The sequence below is a fragment of the Acanthopagrus latus genome, chromosome 7 (assembly GCF_904848185.1).
Source record: "Acanthopagrus latus isolate v.2019 chromosome 7, fAcaLat1.1, whole genome shotgun sequence".
In the NCBI taxonomy this organism is placed as follows: domain Eukaryota; kingdom Metazoa; phylum Chordata; class Actinopteri; order Spariformes; family Sparidae; genus Acanthopagrus; species Acanthopagrus latus.
The window spans coordinates 3,033,614-3,057,515 of NC_051045.1; the positions used below are offsets into that span (position 1 = coordinate 3,033,614).

General features: G+C 40.4%; 1 protein-coding gene across 5 annotated transcripts; it reads right to left on the reverse strand.

The window, feature by feature from the left end:
• Positions 1 to 803: 803 nt before the first annotated feature.
• On the reverse strand, positions 804 to 10,490 carry LOC119022395 (hepatitis A virus cellular receptor 1 homolog). 5 transcript variants are annotated; one of them, XM_037103193.1, is made up of 9 exons: positions 10,293 to 10,487; positions 9,115 to 9,388; positions 4,295 to 4,353; positions 3,912 to 4,013; positions 3,028 to 3,189; positions 2,653 to 2,751; positions 2,109 to 2,146; positions 1,875 to 2,033; positions 804 to 1,593 (listed from the first exon to the last, which is right to left on the reverse strand). In XM_037103193.1, exons 1-9 carry the CDS (start codon positions 10,330 to 10,332, stop codon positions 1,396 to 1,398), a joined length of 1,131 nt encoding a protein of 376 aa, XP_036959088.1. In that variant the 5' UTR covers positions 10,333 to 10,487; the 3' UTR covers positions 804 to 1,395. The 5 variants fall into 5 exon arrangements, with proteins under 5 accessions (XP_036959088.1, XP_036959087.1, XP_036959089.1 ...); XM_037103192.1 differs by lacking the exons at positions 9,115 to 9,388; positions 10,293 to 10,487 and adding an exon at positions 5,543 to 6,171 and having other exon boundaries at positions 810 to 1,593; positions 4,295 to 4,633; XM_037103194.1 differs by lacking the exons at positions 9,115 to 9,388; positions 10,293 to 10,487 and adding an exon at positions 5,543 to 6,170 and having other exon boundaries at positions 810 to 1,593; positions 3,028 to 3,141; positions 4,295 to 4,633.
• Positions 10,491 to 23,902: the final 13,412 nt, after the last annotated feature.

Here is a 23,902-nt window from a genome sequence, read left to right on the forward strand (position 1 = left end):
TCGGTCATTCACAATAATGACAGAATAAAGACAAAAATAGATCCAGGCAAAGGCAAATGATTTGTAATATAGGGCCAGTTGTTCAAAGGTAATCTGATCGGATTTTGGTAATTGGCTTGGATGAAATCTTGAAAATGGGTTGTTCAAAAGGGAAAGAAGGATTCTGAAATCAGATTAGATCACGGAATCCAAATCTAGTTTTGATCTAGATCAAAACTAGATTTGTGTTGTTCAAAACGTTTCAGTAGGATCTGGATAACTTTGATCCAAAAAAAACAGGATTATCCTGATCCCAACAGTACGGAAGAGGATTAGGGCCACTGAAAAAAAAAAAAATTAATAAAAAAGATTTTTTGGGGGGGTGTAAGAATTCTGAATTTAAACTCAGAATTCTGAGAAAAAAGTCAGAATTCTGAGAAAAAAGTCAGAATTCTTACACCCCCCCAAAAAAATCTTTTTTATTAATTTTTTTTTTTTTTTTTCAGTGGCCCTAATCCTCTTCCGTACAACAGGGGGTAGGATTTCAAGGTGGATTTCGGGAAGAAAATGTAGTAAAACTTTCAAACTGATCAAATAATACATTTTTATCATTTGGTTTAAATACTTGTTCTTATATTCTGCACTAGACTTGTTTAACCGTTACAGTGATAAAGTAGATAAGCCTTTCAGTATGGTGAAGGAAAAATAAAATAAAAATAAAAATGATCTTGTCCCCATGAAACTGTCCCCCCAAACAGATTTTAATAACAAACAAAAATAATATTTTTAATTTTTCTGTCATTCACCACTGTATATTAATTTCAAGAGTCATAAGAACCTGTCACAAATAATTTAACAATTGCATCCCTGACTACATGTCCAGTCAATAATTGAAGGTTGAATTAAAGGTGCATTGTGTAGATTTTGGGAAGAAACTTTAATCATAAGGGAAAAGTAACTGCAAATTTAAAAAAATAAAAGTAGATAAATAAAAAATATATAACATTTAAAGATATACCAGAATTATTTACAGATTTTGATGATGACAAAGTGGTCCAGGTGCCGGTCCCAGATCCTGTTCTGGCTGTTCAGCCCTTCTGCCGTCCCACAAACAGAAGGAGGCTGTTCACTCACATCCCAGATGACTTACTGTCATCCTACTTTTATATCTTTTACCAGAATATTAAAGGTCTACCATCTAATCCATACACAAAATTAACAAAGTGCAGCATGTCACCAGGGTAACTGCTAACTGTAGCTGCTGTTAGCTGACATCAAAATTATTTTTGAATGTTTTCAAGTAAAATTCTTGCATATTGCACCTCTAAAATAAGCTTAACTAAGTGGAAACAGTAAAAGCAGCACTAACTTAAAGGAACCTGTTGAGCCCTGAGAGAGTAAAATGTGGCGCTGAAGCTACACATGAGGCACAGTAACGGTCGAGTAAAGAGGAGGTGATGCGTCTCCGCCGTGGCTGCCGTCTGACCGCGCTCCTCTGGGCACGGAGTAGACGACATTATCTGCATCACCACAGGGGGCGCTGCTGAGCGAGGCAGCTGTGCGGTTGGAGAAGTCCACCTCGGAGTAGGTCAGTTTATTCGAGTCGGCTTCAGTCTGGAAGTAAACAAGCAGAGGTCAAAGGTCAAAGGTTATTTACTCTTCTCTGACAAAGTGACTTCTCTCAAATAACATTCTCATCTGTCACAGAGCCTGGATCAAAACAAAAAGAGGGTAACTGAATAATTAAATATTTCGTGTTACAACTGCTGTATATTGACCTGGGACAGAAACAACTTTTGTGAAACGTGTAAAAATAAAACTACCATCGTCACTTCGTCTTAAAGAATGTGGTTTAAATGTGTAAAACTTAAAGTGTCACTATGGTTTTCACTTACTTTATTCTCACAAGTGGCTCCATTGACCAAACTGCTATTATCTTTGGTATCTTCTGCATTTGGCTTGACATATTTGGCACAAGTGTAAACTGTAGATATTTCTACAGGAGAGGATCTTCTCTCTCTGTCCTCTCTGATCTCCTCATACGCTTGGCTGGCCTGCGGGAGGTGAACAAGGGGTTTGTATTATTATCAGTCACAAACACTGATTGTTACTGATTTACTCAAACTCACCTCAGTCACGTCAGCATACTCAGTTTCCACAGGTTTTCCTGAAACACATCCAGCTCAGAATATTAAAACACATCCAGCACAGATTCACCAAAATGTTCTGGTAACCAGCTGCAGGAGTTCACTCAGACGTGTCACCACCTTTAATTTCTTTGAGGCATCCTGTTATCTCAATCAACCTGCTCAGGATTCCAATTATTATTATACTTGAGATGCAGCAATTTCTTGTGTGCAGGTCAATATTTGCATCTATTAGGGGAATCGGTGAGTGAAGGAGTAGCTAGAGCTGGGAGAGGTTACATCTGTTGCTGTGATATTGTTTCTCACAGCCATAATTGATATTGTTTGTAGTTTGGGTGTCCTGTCGAAGGTTTTATAGATTAAAATGTATTTATCATTATTTCCAAGAATATTTGTCTCACATGTGAAAGCTGGTTTGGTTAGTGTGACAAACGTTTAATCATATATGATTAGTTGCCTCTGTGTGTGTGTGTGTGTGTGTGTGTGTGTGTGTGTGTGTATGTGTGTGTGTGGTCTGTAGCCTCACCTTTGGGTTTGCTGGCCCTCCCCCTGCAGAAAATCACCACAGCGACTGATAACATGACGACCATGAAGAGCAGAGCCAGACACACATACAGCTGCACACCTGTGGATGTTTGATCTCAACATTATTCTACATGTTGTTTTGCATGACTGGACTTCCAGGTACACGCTGGGTCTGAGAGGTCCATTCATGCAGCATCATCATTTCAATAGTGACATCAGCTGTAAAATGATATCATAAATCAACACTTTCTAACAAAAAAAGGTTAACCATCATGTTCCACACAGAGAAGACTACACATTCAGGTATTTGCAGAGTGTGCATGTATTTACACTAACAAACACAAAGTCTTGTTGAATCATGTAAATGTAACTGGACCTGCAGTTCGTTCTCCAGACTGGCTGCTGGTGTCAGTGGAGGCTGATGAAGGTGTGGAGCTTCTTGGAACGACGTTTGAACTCTGTGTTGTTGTCGGTGCTGATGTTGATAGAACTGATGGTGGACGAGGAGGGAGAGGGCGGTTAGGTTCTGTGATCAGAGCTGTGAAATATGAAAGTCACAATAAAACAATCTGATGTTATTCACTAATTCTCTGCAAACCAGCTAAATACTGGAAATTAATGCCTGTGTGCTTAAAATCATATCATATTCAACTGCGGTGAGACAGTTTTATCAACTAAACACATCTAAACTTTAGACTTTAGCTTCAGCATGAAGAATCATTCATTCAGATTGGACCAGACTGTCTGATAATCAGACTGAATCTTCAGTCACTCAGTCTGACTTTGTTTTCAGGTCAGCTGATTGGTTTTTATTAAATAATCAGTATCAGAGACACAGAAGTTGTTACTGAGAGCAGTTCATGTTTTACTTTTCACACCAATCACAAAAACTGTAAATGTGCCATTTAAGACTTGTTGTTGTCTTCAAGTCAACATAAAACCTGCTCAGCTGCGTCTGACTTTTACTTTTGTTGCTGTTTGTTATTGATACAATCTGATCCCTGTTACTAATAACTGATCATTTTAATTGATCCAGATTTGTGTAATCAATGCAGCTTTATATATGTTTTACGTAACCACTTAAATTCATGAACAATCGAACAAGCCTGGGAAACTGCATGTTAACAAGAGCAAGAAGCATCAACTTCTCTATTTCTCTAAGTTGTCGCTTTAGTTTCTTTCGGATAATAAAATGAGGTTTCTTGTGTTATAGGACTCGATCAGTGTCAGCAGGCAGGCTGAAGAAAAAGACAACTGTACTTCCTGGAACGAAGTTTGAACTCTGTGTTGTTGTCGGTGCTGATGTTGACGGGACTGATGGTGGACGAGGAGGGAGAGGGCGGTTTGGTTCTGTGATCAGAGCTGTGAAATATGAAAGTCACAATAAAACAATCTGATGTTAATCATTTATTCTCTGCAAACCAGCCTGTGTGTTTATAATCATACAGCTAAATACTGGAGATGAATGTTTCTGGAGCAACAATATTTAACTGCAGTGAGAGTTTGAGATGATGATGAAGGAGATTTAATCAGAAAATGTGCAGCTCTAAATAAAGAAAAAATAGAATAAACATGTTGGTTTATTTGAATCAGCAGCAGCTGACAGTGAACAGTTGATCCAAAGACTCTCAGTAGAAACTCACCATCTTCAACTCTGATCTCAAACTCCTTGTTTGAGAGAATACCTCTGTCCACTCTACATGTGTAGCGCCCCGAGTCAGACTTGGTCAGGTTTGTGATGCTCACATACAGAACTGAATAAGCTAATAGATGATCTGCTTCTTTCCATTCGATGCTGTATCTGCCTCTCTGAGCTCTGTCACCAGTTGTTTCAACAAGAATGTCTTTTTCTTCACATCCTTCCTTACAGAAGATCTTCCTGCTTCCAGAAAAGGAGAAGGAGCAGACATGTGTGATGTTTCCTCCTTCAGTTACTGTAATAGTTTGTGCATTGATGAGTCCAGTGTTTCCATCCTGCAGAGCTGTTGAGGAGATGAACAGTCAATAGTTACTATGTTCCTGTAACATACTTAAGTTTGATGATAATTAACAGATCCACAGAGTCGAACTGGGAGCTGCTCAGTTCAAACACTTAAGTTACATTTTTATTCTGTCAGCAGATTCAGAGCATCATGAAATGTCATTTACTACCATTTCATTCACTTTGATTAACTGTAAATCATCTTTATTTTTGACTGAGAGCAGTTCATGTTTTACTTTTCACACCAATCACAAAAACTGTAAATGTGCCATTTAAGACTTGTTGTTGTCTTCAAGTCAACATAAAACCTGCTCAGCTGCGTCTCTGACTTTTACTTTTGTTGCTGTTTTTCACTGATACAATCTGATCCCTGTTACTGAAAACTGATCATTTTAATTGATCCAAATTTGTGTAATCTATGCTGCTTTACACGTTTTGCGTAACCACTTCAGTTTGTGAACAATCGAACAAGCCTGGGAAACTGCAAGTTCACAAGAGCGAGACGCATCAACTTCTCTATTTCTTTAAGTTGTCACTGTGGTTTCTTTCTGATAATGAAATGAGGCGGAAGAACAAAATGACTGCACTTCTGTACCAGTCACACATATACAACAAAAAGCAACAATAAAACAAGTACCAACGAACAGTCATTTATCTATTGTTAGATTCTGATGAGATAACTATTTGTAAAGAACTTATTTTTAAACTGATTCATAACTCATGACTGAACATCATGTTCAACCACATAAACCAACAAACTGAGACAGACGGAAATACTGGCCTATATGAGAAGTGACAAAACAGAGTTCGCTGTTCAACTGTTCAACAAAACTGACAAACTACAGAAACTAAAGAAAAATGACACAATAAACACAGAAGATGATGAGATATATAAACAGAGTGTACTCACAGAGGATGAAGATGCAGATCAACATCTGATGGACTTTCATGTTTGAGGCTCTGGTGGTTTCACACCGTCTGTCTTCTTCTTCTCTGGTAAACCAGGAACTTGTTTACGACGAGTCCGTCCTCCAAACAACACACACTCAACTCTCCTCCCTCTTTATTAGACTCTTTTTCTGCCACAGAGTCAAATGTTGGTCGGAACTTAAAGCGACACTACATGTCATACGTTTGTACATAAATGCAAAGAATGACTTCAGTATGTCTACACTTCTAGAAAATCTGTCTTCATCATTATATTTGTTTATTATTGAGTGTTTTTTTTCTCAAAGGTTGTTTGTAGGAGATGGCCAGAATTAAAAAGCAGCTCATGAACTACAGGGGGCAGCAGAACCTCCTCCTCCTGCTCACTATACTGGACTTGCTTCTCTTTACTGTAGCAACTAGCTGCAGTTAGCAAGTTCCTCAGGTAGCCGTGGAGCTAAGTGACTGAAGTCTGAAGTCTTCACACGATTGGACTCCAGACTGGGACTGAACACAGCCTCTGTGACTGACAGAGGTCAGTTTGAAGACAGAGGTGATGAACAGCAGCTCTGACCAGGACTGGAACTCTGACCAGAAGACACGAAAAGATTTCTGGTTTTGACATTTAGCCAGTTTGTTTTGGCAAACTTGCTTTTTCCCCTCACGTCCCAGCTGAAACTGTGGTGGCCGTCACATCTTGCCAGTACAAGGTGTTTATTAGGAGACGGGACTGTTCAGCATGCTAACTTCAGTAGACATCTCTGCAACACAACACATAGAAGTAATGGATGTAACATCAACACTGTTGTTTTTTCTGTTAATGGTGTAAGGTCATTTTCTGATGTTTCAAACTAAAATTGTGGTCATGTCTTACAGATTGCTCCTTTAAAACAAGTGGAAAATCTGCTAGTTTAACCTGTTTCCAATAAAAAATACTACTACTACTTCTACTGTGCTCCAGTAAAATAAAACAGGATGACAACACAGACTGATGATTTAATGTTTTCTTCTGTTGGAAAACCTTTTTTTTATTCTTTATTTTGACAAGAAGATGAACTTTTCAACATCTACATATTTTTGTCTCTACTTTACACTTCACAGGGTAAATAGACTTATATTTTAAAATACTTTTAAAACCTATATATTTACTTTGTCTCCCTTGCTGGTAAAAGAGGTCACACTGTAAAATCATTCAATAAAAACAAAATAAAACTGGCCTGTTTTGTCACATAATCATTTCAGCACAGTGCTTTATCTGCAAATCTGATCTAATATTGAGTTGAGAATGATTGCATATAAATGAACTTTACATATATAGCTCCTGTAAAAACGGAGAATGAGTGATTTGATAAATAAGAAACATGGGAAGACAATATTACAGAATAACTCAAATCACTCAAACGTCAAGCCAAACACAAGGAAACCTTGTTTACAGTGAAGTAAAAACAAGAAGGCAGAACAGAAAATGTAACAGGAATAAAAGTATATTTAAAAAAAGCTGCAACACAGAAAAGAAAAGAAACAAAAAAGGAGATAAAAATGTGGAATAAATCAATCAAAAAGAAGGCAACATCACATCAGAGGAATTTAAAACAGAGAAATAGATTAAAGCTCAGTAAACAGATTAATAAGACTGACTGATAACAAATCAGTTAAAAAACTGTGACTTCACATAGAAGCAAGTCAATAAAATATGTGCATCAGCTTTTCCTTCCTCTTTCTCACTAAACATTCATAACTTCCTCCTAAAACCACAAACGCTTATAAGTTCAAACATTCTCAAGAAGAATCACTGTCTTCTGCAAACTGGCTGCAGGTTAAATTGTGACCTGCAGATATTTCTTCAGGAGGAGATCTGCTCCGTCTGTCCTCTCCGAGCTCCTCGTGCACTGGGTTGGCCTGCAGGAGGAGAAGAGGGGTTTGATTTGTATTAATATCAGCTGGTTTCACAAACACTAATGATGCTCAATGTCCCAGATTTCCTCAGTCTCACCTCAGTGACATTAACATACTCTGCTTCCACAGGAGGATCTGAAAAACATCCAGTTGAGAAGATTAGATCCACTGTTAGAAACACATACAGCTCATTTCATTCATGGAAGATAATTTGTTTTGTGAGAAATGTTTTGTGTTTCTGTGGCCTCACCTTCAGCTTTACTGGCCCTCCTCCTGCAGAATATCAGCACAGCTGCTGATGATACCATGAAGATGACGAACAGAGTCAGACGAACACACAGCTGCACAACTGTGGCTGTTTGAGCAGCACAGTACAATTATATTAATCACTTTGATTCATTATAAAATGACCTCCAGGTCCATGTGAGACCTGAGGGTCCATTCATGTGGAAACCAAGAGTAACATTGACTAAATATACAAAAACAAAAAAAACAAGCAGAAAAAGATGAAAAATCCTCAATCTTTCTTTCAGACAGTTTATCAGAACATTTCAGGTGACTTTTACTATCAACATTAATGGAGCCATGAAAACTGAAAAAATATATATATATGTATATAGATTATAATCCAATGCAAACACATAAAACAAATCCTGATGAAGTCTTTTCACTAAAATCACTGAGTGTATTTTTATTCCACAGCTAGTTGCAGGTCATCACTGTGTTTGGTGCAACAATACTCAAGTCAACTGCAGTGAGACAGTTTGAGCTCATCAGATATTTTACAGATGAATGAAGGAAAACTTATAAGTGTAAACAATGATTAAAATGTGCAGCTATAAATAAAACTGTTAGACTAAACAGACTTGGTTATTTGAGCAGCGGTCAGTTAACATTTAATTCATAGACTCTCAAACTCATCATCTTCAACTCTGATCTCAAAGTCCTTGTTTAAGAGAATATTTTATCATATTTCAATAGTGACATCAGCTGTGAAATGATATCATAAATCAACACTTTCTAACAAAAAATGATTAACCATCATGTTCCACACAGAGAAGACTACACATTCAGGTATTTGCAAAGTGTGCATGTATTTACACTAACAAACACAAAGTCTTGTTGAATCATGTAAATGTACCTGGACCTGCAGTTTTGTGTCGCTCTCCAGACTGGCTGCTGGTGTCAGTGGAGGCTGATGAAGGTGTGGAGCTTCTTGGAACGACGTTTGAACTCTGTGTTGTTGTCGGTGCTGATGTTGACGGGACTGATGGTGGACGAGGAGGGAGAGGGCGGTTTGGTTCTGTGATTGGAGCTGTGAAATATGAAAGTCACAATAAAACATCTGATGTTAATCATTTATTCTCTGCAAACCAGCTAAATACTGGAAATTAATGTTTATGGAGTGACAATATTTAACTGCAGTGAGACAGTTTGAGTTTATGGGGTATTTTACAGATGAACAAAGGAGATTTAATCAGAAAAAGTGCAGCTCTGACTTAAAGAAAAAAAATAGAATAAACATGTTGGTTTATTTGAATCAGCAGCAGCTGACAGTGAACAGTTGATCCAAAGACTCTCAGTAGAAACTCACCATCTTCAACTCTGATCTCAAACTCCTCCTTTGAATCTAGAAGCAAGTCTCTGTTGATTCTACATGTGTAGCGCCCCGAGTCAGACTTGGTCAGGTTTGTGATGCTCACATACAGAACTGAAGATATTACACCTGTTTGTTTATATTCGATGCTGTATCTGCCTCTCTGAGCTCTGTCACCAGTTGTTTCAACAAGAATGTCTTTTTCTTCACATCCTTCCTTACAGAAGATCTTCCTGCTTCCAGAGACAAAGAAGACGCAGGCATGTGTGAAGTTTCCTCCTTCAGTTACTGTAATAGTTTCTGCATTGATGAGTCCAGTGTTTCCATCCTGCAGAGCTGTTGAGGAGATGAGCAGTCAATAGTTACTATGTTCCTGTAACATACTTAAGTTTGATGGTAATTAACAGATCCACAGAGTCGAACTGGGAGCTGCTCAGTTCAAACACTTAAGTTCCATTTTTATTCTGTCAGCAGATTCAGAGCATTATGAAATGTCATTTACTACCATTTCATTCACTTTGATTAACTGTAAATAATCTTTATTTTTGACTGAGAGCAGTTCATGTTTTACTTTTCACACCAATCACAAAAACTGTAAATGTGCCATTTAAAACTTGTTGTCTTCAAGTCAACATAAAACCTGCTCAGCTGCGTCTCTGACTTTTACTTTTGTTTCTGTTTTTCACTGATACAATCTGATCCCGTTTACTAATAACTGATCATTTTAATTGATCCAAATTTGTGTAATCTATGCTGCTTTACACGTTTTGCGTAACCACTTCAGTTTGTGAACAATTGAACAGCCTGGGAAACTGCAAGTTCACAAGAGCGAGACGCATCGACTTCTCTATTTCTTTAAGTTGTCACTGTGGTTTCTTTCTGATAATGAAGTGAGGCGGAAGAACAAAATGACTGCACTTCTGTACCAGTCACACAAATACAACAAAAAGCAACAATAAAACAAGTACCAACGAACAGTCATTTATCTATTGTTAGATTCTGATAACTATTTGTAAAGAACTTATTTTTAAACTGATTCATGACTCATGACTGAACATCATGTTCAACCACATAAACCAACAAACTGAGACAGACGGAAATACTGGCCTATATGAGAAGTGACAAAACAGAGTTCGCTGTTCAACTGTTCAACAAAACTAACTGACAAACTACAGAAACTAAAGAAAAATGACACAATAAACACAGAAGATGATGAGATATATAAACAGAGTGTACTCACAGAGGATGAAGATGCAGATCAACATCTGATGGACTTTCATGTTTGAGGCTCTGGTGGTTTCACACCGTCTGTCTTCTTCTTCTCTGGTAAACCAGGAACTTGTTTATGACGAGTCCGTCCTCCAAACAACACACACTCAACTCTCCTCCCTCTTTATTAGACTCTTTTTCTGCCACAGAGTCAAATGTTGGTCGGAACTTAAAGCGACACTACATGTCATACGTTTGTACATAAATACAAAGAATGACTTCAGTATGTCTACACTTCTAGAAAATCTGTCTTCATCATTATATTTGTTTATCATTGAGTGCTTTTTTTTCTCAAAGGTTGTTTGTAGGAGATGGCCAGAATTAAAAAGCAGCTCATGAACTACAGGGGGCAGCAGAACCTCCTCCTCCTGCTCACTATACTGGACTTGCTTCTCTTTACTGTAGCAACTAGCTGCAGTTAGCAAGTTCCTCAGGTAGCCGTGGAGCTAAGTGACTGAAGTCTGAAGTCTTCACACGATTGGACTCCAGACTGGGACTGAACACAGCCTCTGTGACTGACAGAGGTCAGTTTGAAGACAGAGGTGATGAACAGCAGCTCTGACCAGGACTGGAACTCTGAGGACCAGAAGACACGAAAAGATTTCTGGTTTTGACATTTAGCCAGTTTGTTTTGGCAAACTTGCTTTTTCCCCTCACGTCCCAGCTGAAACTGTGGTGGCCGTCACATCTTGCCAGTACAAGGTGTTTATTAGGAGACGGGACTGTTCAGCATGCTAACTTCAGTAGACATCTCTGCAACACAACACATAGAAGTAATGGATGTAACATCAACACTGTTGTTTTTTCTGTTAATGGTGTAAGGTCATTTTCTGATGTTTCAAACTAAAATTGTGGTCATGTCTTACAGATTGCTCCTTTAAAACAAGTGGAAAATCTGCTAGTTTAACCTGTTTCCAATAAAAAATACTACTACTACTTCTACTGTGCTCCAGTAAAATAAAACAGGATGACAACACAGACTGATGATTTAATGTTTTCTGCTGTTGGAAAACATTTTTTTATTCTTTATTTTGACAAGAAGATGAACTTTTCAACATCTACATATTTTTGTCTCTACTTTACACTTCACAGGGTAAATAGACTTATATTTTAAAATACTTTTAAAACCTATATATTTACTTTGTCTCCCTTGCTGGTAAAAGAGGTCACACTGTAAAATCAAAAAAATAAAACTGGCCTGTTTTGTCACATAATCATTTCAGCACAGTGCTTTATCTGCAAATCTGATCTAATATTGAGTTGAGAATGATTGCATATAAATGAACTTTACATATATAGCTCCTGTAAAAACGGAGAATGAGTGATTTGATAAATAAGAAACATGGGAAGACAATATTACAGAATAACTCAAATAACTCAAACGTCAAGCCAAACACAAGGAAGCCTTGTTTACAGTGAAGTAAAAACAAGAAGGCAGAACAGAAAATGTAACAGGAATAAAAGTATATTTTAAAAAAGCTGCAACACAGAAAAGAAAAGAAACAAAAAAGGAGATAAAAATGTGGAATAAATCAATCAAAAAGAAGGCAACATCACATCAGAGGAATTTAAAACAGAGAAATAGATTAAAGCTCAGTAAACAGATTAATAAGACTGACTGATAACAAATCAGTTAAAAAACTGTGACTTCACATAGAAGCAAGTCAATAAAATATGTGCATCAGCTTTTCCTTCCTCTGTCTCACTAAACATTCATAACTTCCTCCTAAAACCACAAACGCTTATAGGTTCAAACATTCTCAAGAAGAATCTGACGGACTCGTGGCTCCGAGTCCACCTACCACAGTTTTTACACACTGTCTTCTGCAAACTGGCTGCAGGTTAAATTGTGACCTGCAGATATTTCTTCAGGAGGAGATCTGCTCCGTCTGTCCTCTCCGAGCTCCTCGTGCACTGGGTTGGCCTGCAGGAGGAGAAGAGGGGTTTGATTTGTATTAATATCAGCTGGTTTCACAAACACTAATGATGCTCAATGTCCCAAATTTCCTCAGTCTCACCTCAGTGACATTAACATACTCTGCTTCCACAGGAGGATCTGAAAAACATCCAGTTGAGAAGATTAGATCCACTGTTAGAAACACATACAGCTCATTTCATTCATGGAAGATAATTTGTTTTGTGAGAAATGTTTTGTGTTTCTGTGGCCTCACCTTCAGCTTTACTGGCCCTCCTCCTGCAGAATATCAGCACAGCTGCTGATGATACCATGAAGATGACGAACAGAGTCAGACGAACACACAGCTGCACAACTGTGGCTGTTTGAGCAGCACAGTACAATTATATTAATCACTTTGGTTCATTATAAAATGACCTCCAGGTCCATGTGAGACCTGAGGGTCCATTCATGTGGAAACCATCCATCCATCCATCCATCCATCCATCCATCTTCTTCCGCTTTATCCGGTACCGGGTCGCGGGGGCAGGTGTCTGAGAAGGGACACCCAGACTTCCCTCACCCCGGACACTTCCTCCAGCTCTTCTGGGAGGATCCCAAGGCGTTCCCAGGCCAGCTGGGCGACATAGTCGCTCCAGTGTGTCCTGGGTCTTCCCCGGGGTCTCCTCCCAGCGGGACATGCCAGGAACACCTCCCGAGGAAGGCGTCCCGGGGGCATCCAAAACAGATGCCCGAGCCACCTCAACTGGCTCCTCTCGATGTGGAGGAGCAACGGCTCTACTCCGAGCTCCTCCCGGATGACAGAGCTCCTCACCCTATCTCTAAGGGAGCGCCCTGCCACCCTGCGGAGGAAACTCATTTCAGCCGCTTGTATCCGGGATCTTATTCTTTCGGTCATGACCCAAAGGTCATGACCATAGGTGAGGGTAGGAACGTAGATTGACCGGTAAATCGAGAGCTTCGCCTTTCGACTCAGCTCTCTCTTCACCACGACAGACCGGTATAACGACCGCATTACTGCGGCCGCCGCACCAATCCGCCTGTCAATCTCACGCTCCATCGTTCCCTCACTCGTGAACAAGACCCCAAGATACTTAAACTCCTCCACCTGAGGCAGTAGCTCTCCCCCAACCTGGAGGGGACAAGCCACCTTTTTCCGGTCAAGAACCATGGCCTCGGATTTGGAGGTGCTGATTCTCATCCCAGCCGCTTCACACTCGGCTGCAAACCGCCCCAGGACATGCTGGAGGTCCCGGCCCGAAGGAGCCAACAAGACCACATCATCCGCAAAAAGCAGAGATGAAATCCTGTGGCTCCCGAACCAGATCCCCTCCGGCCCGTGGCTGCGCCTAGAAATTCTGTCCATGAAAATAATGAACAGAACCGGTGACAAAGGGCAGCCCTGCCAGAGTCCAACATGCACCGGGAACAGGTCTGACTTACTGCCGGCAATGCGAACCAAGCTCCTGCTCCGCTCGTACAGGGACCGTACGGCCCTTAACAGAGGGCCCCCGACCCCGTACTCTCGGAGCACCTCCCACAGAATGCCATGAGGGACATGGTCGAATGCCTTCTCCAAGTCCACAAAACACATGTGGACTGGTTGGGCAAACTCCCATGAACCCTCGAGCACCCTGCGGAGGGTATGGAGCTGGTCCAGTGTTCCGCGGCCCGGACGAAAACCGCATTGTTCCTCCTGGATCCGAGGTTCGACTATCGGCCGAATTCTCCTCTCCAGTACCCTGGAATAGACTTTCCCAGGGAGGCTGAGGAGTGTGATCCCCCGATAGTTGGAACACACCCTCCGGTCCCCCTTTTTAAATAGGGGGACCACCACCCCGGTCTGCCAGTCCAGAGGCACTGTCCCCGACTGCCATGCAATGTTGCAGAGACGTGTCAACCAAGACAGCCCTACAACATCCAGAGACTTGAGGTACTCAGGGCGGATCTCATCCACCCCCGGTGCTTTGCCACTGAGGAGCTTCCCAACTACCTCAGTGACTTCAGCTTGGGTGATGAATGAGTCAACCTCTGAGTCCTCAGCCCCTGCTTCCTCTATGGAAGACATGTCAGTGGGATTGAGGAGATCCTCGAAGTATTCCTTCCACCGCCCGACAATATCCCCAGTCGAGGTCAACAGATCCCCACCCCCACCGTAAAGAGTGTTGGTGGAGAACTGCTTCCCCCTCCTGAGGCGCCGGATGGTTTGCCAGAATTTCCTCGAGGCTGACCGATAGTCCTCCTCCATGGCCTCTCCGAACTTTTCCCAGACCTGAGTTTTTGCTTCCGCGACTGCCCGTGCTGCCACTCGCCTGGCCCGCCGGTACCCGTCAGCTGCTTCAGGAGTCCCCCGGGCCAACCAGGCCCGGTAGGACTCCTTCTTCAGCTTGACAGCATCCCTTACTTCCGGAGTCCACCACCGGGTTCGGGGATTGCCGCCACGACAGGCACCGGAGACCCTACGGCCACAGCTCCGGACAGCCGCATCAACAATAGAAGTGGAGAACATGGTCCATTCGGACTCAATGTCCCCAGCCTCCCTCGGGATCAGGTCCAAGCTCTCCCGGAGGTGGGAGTTAAAGACCTCTTTGACAGAGGGTTCTGCCAGACGTTCCCAGCAGACCCTCACAATACGTTTGGGTCTGCCAGGTCTGTCCAGCTTCCTCCCCTGTCAATGGATCCGACTCACCACCAGGTGGTGATCAGTTGACAGCTCAGCCCCTCTCTTCACCCGAGTGTCCAAGACATACGGCCGGAGGCCAGATGACACGACCACAAAGTCGATCATTGACCTCCGGCCTAGGGTGTCCTGGTGCCATGTGCACATATGGACACCCTTATGCTTGAACATGGTGTTCGTTATGGACAAACCGTGACTAGCACAGAAGTCCAATAACAAAACACCACTCTGGTTCAGATCGGGGAGGCCGTTCCTCCCAATCACACCCCTCCAGGTAACACTGTCGCTGCCCACGTGAGCGTTGAAGTCCCCCAGAAGAACGACGGAGTCCCCGGTTGGTGCACTCTCCAGTACCCCTCCCAGGGACTCCAAGAAGGCCGGGTACTCTGCACTGCTGTTCGGCCCATAAGCCGAAACAACAGTGAGAGACCTATCCCCGACCCGAAGGCACAGGGAAACGACCCTCTCGTTCACTGGGGTAAACTCCAACACATGGCGGCTGAGCCGAGGAGCTATAAGCAAGCCCACACCAGCTCGCCGCCTCTCACCGCGGGCAACTCCAGAGTAGAAGAGAGTCCAGCCTCTCTCAAGGAGTTCAGTTCCAGAGCCCAGACTGTGCGTAGAGGAGAGCCTGACTATCTCTAGTCGGTACCGCTCAACCTCTCGCACCAGCTCAGGCTCTTTCCCCCCCCAGTGAGGTGACATTCCATGTCCCCATGGCTAGAGTCACCATCCGGGGATTGGGTCGCCGGGGCCCCCGCCCACGACCGCCACCCAAGTCACACTGCACCTGCCCCGTCTGGACCCACAAGAGTAACATTGACTAAATATACAAAAACAAAAAAAACAAGCAGAAAAAGATGAAAAATCCTCAATCTTTCTTTCAGACAGTTTATCAGAACATTTCAGGTGACTTTTACTATCAACATTAATGGAGCCATGAAAACCGAAAAAAAAATAGATTATAGATTATAATTCAATGCAAACACATAAAACAAATCCTGATGAAGTCTTTTCACTAAAATCACTGAGTGTATTTTTATTCCACAGCTAGTTGCAGGTCATCACTGTGTTTGGTGCAACAATACTCAAGTCAACTGCAGTGAGACAGTTTGAGCTCATCAGATATTTTACAGATGAATGAAGGAAAACTTATAAGTGTAAACAATGATTAAAATGTGCAGCTATAAATAAAACTGTTAGACCAAACAGACTTGGTTATTTGAGCAGCGGTCAGTTAACATTTAATTCATAGACTCTCAAACTCATCATCTTCAACTCTGATCTCAAAGTCCTTGTTTAAGAGAATATTTTATCATATTTCAATAGTGACATCAGCTGTAAAATGATATCATAAATCAACACTTTCTAACAAAAAATGATTAACCATCATGTTCCACACAGAGAAGACTACACATTCAGGTATTTGCAAAGTGTGCATGTATTTACACTAACAAACACAAAGTCTTGTTGAATCATGTAAATGTACCTGGACCTGCAGTTCGTTCTCTAGGCTGGCTGCTGGTGTCAGTGGAGGCTGATGAAGGTGTGGAGCTTCTTGGAACGACGTTTGAACTCTGTGTTGTTGTCGGTGCTGATGTTGACGGGACTGATGGTGGACGAGGAGGGAGAGGGCGGTTTGGTTCTGTGATTGGAGCTGTGAAATATGAAAGTCACAATAAAACATCTGATGTTAATCATTTATTCTCTGCAAACCAGCTAAATACTGGAAATTAATGTTTATGGAGTGACAATATTTAACTGCAGTGAGACAGTTTGAGTTTATGGGGTATTTTACAGATGAACAAAGGAGATTTAATCAGAAAAAGTGCAGCTCTGACTTAAAGAAAAAAAATAGAATAAACATGTTGGTTTATTTGAATCAGCAGCAGCTGACAGTGAACAGTTGATCCAAAGACTCTCAGTAGAAACTCACCATCTTCAACTCTGATCTCAAACTCCTCCTTTGAATCTAGAAGCAAGTCTCTGTTGATTCTACATGTGTAGCGCCCCGAGTCAGACTTGGTCAGGTTTGTGATGCTCACATACAGAACTGAAGATATTACACCTGTTTGTTTATATTCGATGCTGTATCTGCCTCTCTGAGCTCTGTCACCAGTTGTTTCAACAAGAATGTCTTTTTCTTCACATCCTTCCTTACAGAAGATCTTCCTGCTTCCAGAGACAAAGAAGACGCAGGCATGTGTGAAGTTTCCTCCTTCAGTTACTGTAATAGTTTCTGCATTGATGAGTCCAGTGTTTCCATCCTGCAGAGCTGTTGAGGAGATGAACAGTCAATAGTTACTATGTTCCTGTAACATACTTAAGTTTGATGATAATTAACAGATCCACAGAGTCGAACTGGGAGCTGCTCAGTTCAAACACTTAAGTTCCATTTTTATTCTGTCAGCAGATTCAGAGCATCATGAAATGTCATTTACTACCATTTCATTCACTTTGATTAACTGTAAATCATCTTTATTTTTGACTGAGAGCAGTTCATGTTTTACTTTTCACACCAATCACAAAAACTGTAAATGTGCCATTTAAAACTTGTTGTCTTCAAGTCAACATAAAACCTGCTCAGCTGCGTCTCTGACTTTTCCTTTTGTTTCTGTTTTTCACTGATACAATCTGATCCCTGTTACTGAAAACTGATCATTTTAATTGATCCAAATTTGTGTAATCTATGCTGCTTTACACGTTTTGCGTAACCACTTCAGTTTGTGAACAACTGAACAGCCTGGGAAACTGCACATTAACAAGAACAAGAAGCATCGACTTCTCTATTTCTTTAAGTTGTCGCTGTGGTTTCTTTCTGATAATGAAATGAGGCTGGAGAAAAAAAATGACCGCACTTCTGTACCAGTCACACAAATACAACAAAAAGCAACAATAAAACAAGTACCAACGAACAGTCATTTATCTATTGTTAGATTCTGATGAGATAACTATTTGTAGAACTTATTTTTAAAGTGATTCATAACTCATGACTGAACATCATGTTCAACCACATAAACCAACAAACTGAGACAGACGGAAATACTGGCCTATAGGAGAAGTGACAAAACAGAGTTCGCTGTTCAACTGTTCAACAAAACTAAGTGACAAACTACAGAAACTAAAGAAAAATGACACAATAAACACAGAAGATGATGAGATATATAAACAGAGTGTACTCACAGAGGATGAAGATGCAGATCAACATCTGATGGACTTTCATGTTTGAGGCTCTGGTGGTTTCACACCGTCTGTCTTCTTCTTCTCTGGTAAACCAGGAACTTGTTTACGACGAGTCCGTCCTCCAAACAACACACACTCAACTCTCCTCCCTCTTTATTAGACTCTTTTTCTGCCACAGAGTCAAATGTTGGTCGGAACTTAAAGCGACACTACATGTCATACGTTTGTACATAAATGCAAAGAATGACTTCAGTATGTCTACACTTCTAGAAAATCTGTCTTCATCATTATATTTGTTTATCACTGAGTGTTTTTTTTCCTCAAAGGTTGTTTGTAGGAGATGGCCAGAATTAAAAGGCAGCTCATGAACTACAGGGGGCAGCAAAACCTCCTCCTCCTGCTCACTATACTGGACTTGCTTCTCTTTACTGTAGCAACTAGCTGCAGTTAGCAAGTTCCTCAGGTAGCCGTGGAGCTAAGTGACTGAAGTCTGGAGTCTTCACACGATTGGACTCCAGACTGGGACTGAACACAGCCTCTGTGACTGACAGAGGTCAGTTTGAAGACAGAGGTGATGAACAGCAGCTCTGACCAGGACTGGAACTCTGAGGACCAGAAGACATCCGCAGACGAGGACAGGAGACAAGTGAAGTGGTGATGGAGCTGGAGAGTTGGACATCAGCGGTGGGTGAAAATGGCTTCTGGAGCTGGATTATTTTCATGTGTTACTCAGTGAATTGAGGATTTATTTTGACCTCATTAGAGCCGATTGTGTAAAGAAGAACCAGGACTGTGTTGGTCAGTTTTATATTGTTCATGTCAAGTTTGAATGAAGTGTGTTTGACAATAAGTTAACAAGGAGATTAAGTTTGTCTTAGTGCTGTCAAAGAGAGAAACTACAACTCAGAAGCTGTACGGTAGGACAGTTTTATGTTTAGTACAGATAATGGAAGTAAAAAGATTTCTGTTTTTGACATTTAGTCAGTTTATTTTGGCAAACTTGCTGTTTCCCCTCATGTCCCAGCTGAAACTATGGTGGCCGTCACATCTTGCCAGTAAAAGGTGTTTATTAGGAGACGGGACTGTTCAGCATGCTAACTTCAGCAGACATCTCTGCAACACAGTCATTCATCGTTCAATCGTTCATTATCTGATGATTTAAACTAAAATTCTGGTCACATCTTACAGATTGCTCCTTTAATACAAGAGGAAAGTCTGCCAGTTTAACCTGTTTCCAATAAAAATCTACTTGAATTTTGTCTTAAGTTAGTTTTGTGAGTTTTTATAGAGTAGAATAAAACAGGATGGCCACACAGGCATTTAAGATTTCCTTCTTTTGTAAAATCTATTTTTTATTCTGTATTTTTACAAGAGGATGAACTTTCCATCAACATATTTAAGTAAAAAGGAAAATACTGTGTATAGTCTTATTTTTCACTTTGTATTATTCTGTTCTTAACTTATATCTATAACTCAGTCACTGTTTTTCTTTTCCCTCCATCTATGACTCTTAAGTTGTTGTAATGTGTGAATTTCCCCATTGAGGGATTTGTTTAGTCTCATCTAAAAACAAAATAATACTGGCCTGTTTTGTCACATAAGCATCATTTCAGCTGGTGTGTGCTGCTTCATGTAAACTGTTCACAGGGTTTTATCTCCAAATCTATGACTTAATATTGAGCTGAATATGTGCATCACCTTTCCTCCCTCTCTCACGCTGAAACATTAATAACTTCCTCCTTAAAACAAAAGATATGACTGCGACATGATCAAAACAAAACCGACGGGGCTTCAGATCCCTTGTGGCGCCGCATCCACCTACAACAGGTTTTACACGGTGTCTTCAGCGAACTGGCTGCAGGTTAAATTGTAAACTGTACATCTGTACATCTGTCCTCTCCGAGCTCCTTGCACACTGGGTTGGCCTGCAGGAGGAGAAGAGGGGTTTGATTTGCATTAATATCACCTGGTTTCACAAACACTAATGTGTCAAATAATGTCCCAAATTTACTCAGTCGCACCTCAGTGACATTAACATACTCAGCTTCCATCAGAGGGTCTGAAAAACACCCAGTTGAGAAGATTAGATCCACTGTTAAAAACACATACAGCTCATTTCATTCATGGAAGAGAATTTGTTTTGTGAGAAATGTTTTGTGTTTCTGTGGCCTCACCTTCAGCTTTACTGGCCCTCCTCCTGCAGCAGAATATCAGCACAGCTGCTGATGATACCATGAAGATGACGAACAGAGTCAGACGAACACACAGCTGCACACCTGTGGCTGTTTGAGCAGCACAGTACAATTATATTAATCACTTTGGTTCATTATAAAATGACCTCCAGGTCCATGTGAGACCTGAGGGTCCATTCATCTGGAAACCTAGAGTAACATCAACTAAATATTAAACTTTTACCTGCAGCTGATGTTGCCGGTGTTGGTGTCGGTGTGAAGTTTGATGGCGTCGATGTGGAGGCTGATGTTAAAGGAGGTGGGAGAGTCCGGGTTGGTTTCAACATTAATGGGGCTGTAAAACAAAAAAACATTGTAGATTGCCCAAATCCTGACGATGACGACGATTTTCAGTAAAATCACTGAGTGTATTGAGTTAAATGCAGGTCATCACGGTGCTCAGTGCAACAATACTCAGGTCAACTGAAGTGAGACAGTTTGAGTTCATCAGATATTTTACAGATGAATGAAGGAAAACTTATCAGTTAAAATGAAAATATGCAGCTATAAATAAAACTACAAGAATAAACAGACTTGGTTATTTGAGCAGCTGTCAGTTAACATTTAATTAATAGACTCTCAAACTCACCGTCTTCAACTCTGATCTCAAACTCCTCGTCCTGGAACAAATGACTGGCTATTCTACATCTGTAGCGCCCTGAGTCAGACTTGGTCAGGTTAGCGATGCTCACATACATAACTGAAGGAGATACTATACTTGCTTTTTTACTTTTGATGCTGTATCTGCCTCTCTGAGCTGAACTGTAACCAGCTGTTTCAACAAGAATGTCTTTTTTTCCACATTCTTCCTTACAGAAGGTCTTCCTGCTTCCAGAGACGAAGACGGTGCACTCGTATGTGATGGTGCCTCCCTCCTTTCCTGTAAGGTTTGGGATTTCTACACTGATGAATCCAGTGATTTCGTCCTGCAGAGCTGATGACAAGATGAATAGTCAATGGTAAGTGTCTTCCTGTTATTTACTGCATTTGATAATAATGAATACATCCAGAGTCAAACGGCTTCACATTAGGGCTTCAATGCAAGGAATAACATTAATTTAAATTAGACTGGAACGTCAAATTGTTTCCCTTCAGTCACTCAGTCCGAGTTTGTGTTCAGGTCAGATGATTTCTGTTCTCAGGAGGTGGTTTCATATGTTTTGTTCCAACAAATATCAGCGACACAGACGCTGTTATTGAGAACAAAAAAATCTAAATGTGCCGCTGAGGCCAACATAAAACCTGCTCAGCTGCATCTCTGACTTTCTTTTGTTGTTGCTGTTTCTCATCGATTCAATCAGATCCCTGTTACTAAATCGTAATAACTGTTAATTTTAATTGATCAAAAATGCAAATGGTTACATTTAAATTATTCAAAGCTGTATTTATTTGAAAAATTGGGAACAACTGAACATGAACACTTGAACACAAAATGCACTTTAAAGATTAGGTTGTGCTTATCAGATTTTGTTTGTGTTGCTTTTGTGTTTATCTTTTAGCTTGTTTTCAAATTGTTAATTATTTTGGACGTGTTGTTCTCAGTTTGTCTCCCAGGCTACTAACATCAGCTGACTGCTGCAGCTCTTCTGCTGGAGATTTGATCAAAATAGAATAATGAAACATAATAATTGTTCTTCAGCTCGAAGGTTGGCAGGTTTAGAAAACTGCAAGTTAACAAAAGCAAGAAGCACCGACTTATCCATTTCTCCAAGTTCCTGAAAGATGAATGACTAACAGTCACACAAATCTAATAAAGCAACAATTAAACAAGTACAAGTACAGGCGGATGCAAAAATAACTGTACTTCAACAGTCAAATACAAGAAAATGCAACAATAAAACAAGTACAGAAGAACAAGCGTGATTTTTCTTTAGATTTTGTGGAAATAACTACCTACGTAAATAACTACTTTGTGTCTCATACCAGATTTAAGAGGTTATGTTTAACCACAGAAACCAACAAGTGAGACAGAGACACAGTTTTGTTGAACAGTGGATTATGCTTTGTCACTTCTTATATCGGTCAATATTTCTGACAAACTACAGAACCTAAAGAAAAATGACATAATAAAGACAGAAGATGATAAAATATATTAATAGAGTTTACTCACAGAGGATGAAGATGAAGCAGATCAACATCAGATGGACTTTCATGTTTGAGGCTCTGATGGTTTCAGACTGACTCTGTTCCTCTTCTCTGGTAGAAGAGAAAAATAGGGAACTTCTTTCAAATGATGGAGTCCCTCCTCTCAACAACACACCAACTCTCATTATCGACAGTCAATTTAAGGCTTGGACTTAATTCACACTAACATTACATGAAATATGTTAGTATATTAATAATAAAGTATGACTACAGTATATCTGCACTTCATATCAGTCATTTTTTCCAGTTTCTCACTTGTTTCAAGAATTATTTTTTACCAACATACAGCTTGACAAGAGGATGAACAATTCAACATCGGCATCTTTTTTTGTCTTTACATTCATAGGCTGAAATTGATTTTAAAAATTAATTTTAAAACCTATTTATTACATATCTTTCCCCTGTAGGAGAAACAAGTCAACATGTAGGTTTTAAAAGGGCTTTCTGGCATTATATTTTCAGTCACTCTGTAAAAAAGAAAAAAAAAATTTTTTATAGAAATAAAACTTGCCTGTTGAAACACTGAAACATTCAGAACTTCCTTCTTAATACAACAAAGCTTGTAGGTTAACATACAATCAAAACTGGCATGATGACCTTTTCATTTAAAAAGGCAGCATGTTACACAACATAAACTGATCAAAAGTAAAAATGTGGTCATGTCTAAAATCTTCTCTCTACTCTGTCGCTGCAATAAATGTATTTCCCCCGCTGTAAAATGAAGTCGTTACCATGAATTACTCCTGATGAACAGATGACACCTTGCATGAGAGCCTCTGCCATCAGTGTGTGTAAGAGTGAATGTGACAAGTGTTGCAAAGTGCTTTGAGTGGTCTGTAGACTGGAAAAGCGCTCTAGATATACAAGTCCATTTACCATTTACCTCAAGACACTTGGTCGAAGAGAAGGGTTTGTATTAATACAGCCGGTTACACAAACACTAATGTTGCTTAATGTCCCAAAGTTGCTCAGACTCACGCAATGACATTTACGCAATGATACCACGATGATGATGATGATGATGATGAGCAGAGTCAGACGAACATACAGTGGCATACCTGTTATCGTTTGGGCAGCAGAACAAGATTGTTTTAAACTTTCTAAGATAAAGATAAAATATGTTCCTTTACTGATGTCCCTTGGGAGAAATTTGCAGGTAACACCTTAGTACAGAGGCAAAAAAGTAGCAGCTCAAGTCTCAAAAGACAAGGACAATAATAAAGAGATGACGTTTTATGTTTCCTGGTTCTATATTTAATGTATCTGGGAGTCTGTATAACTGACCGACAGGTAGTAACCAATTGTAACATCAACTGAATATACAGCAGCAAAAACAAAGGGAATATGAATCCAGGAAAAGAAAAACCGTGACATCAACAAAGACATCTTTCTCTCAGTTTGTAGGGAAATTTTTCATGTGACTTACC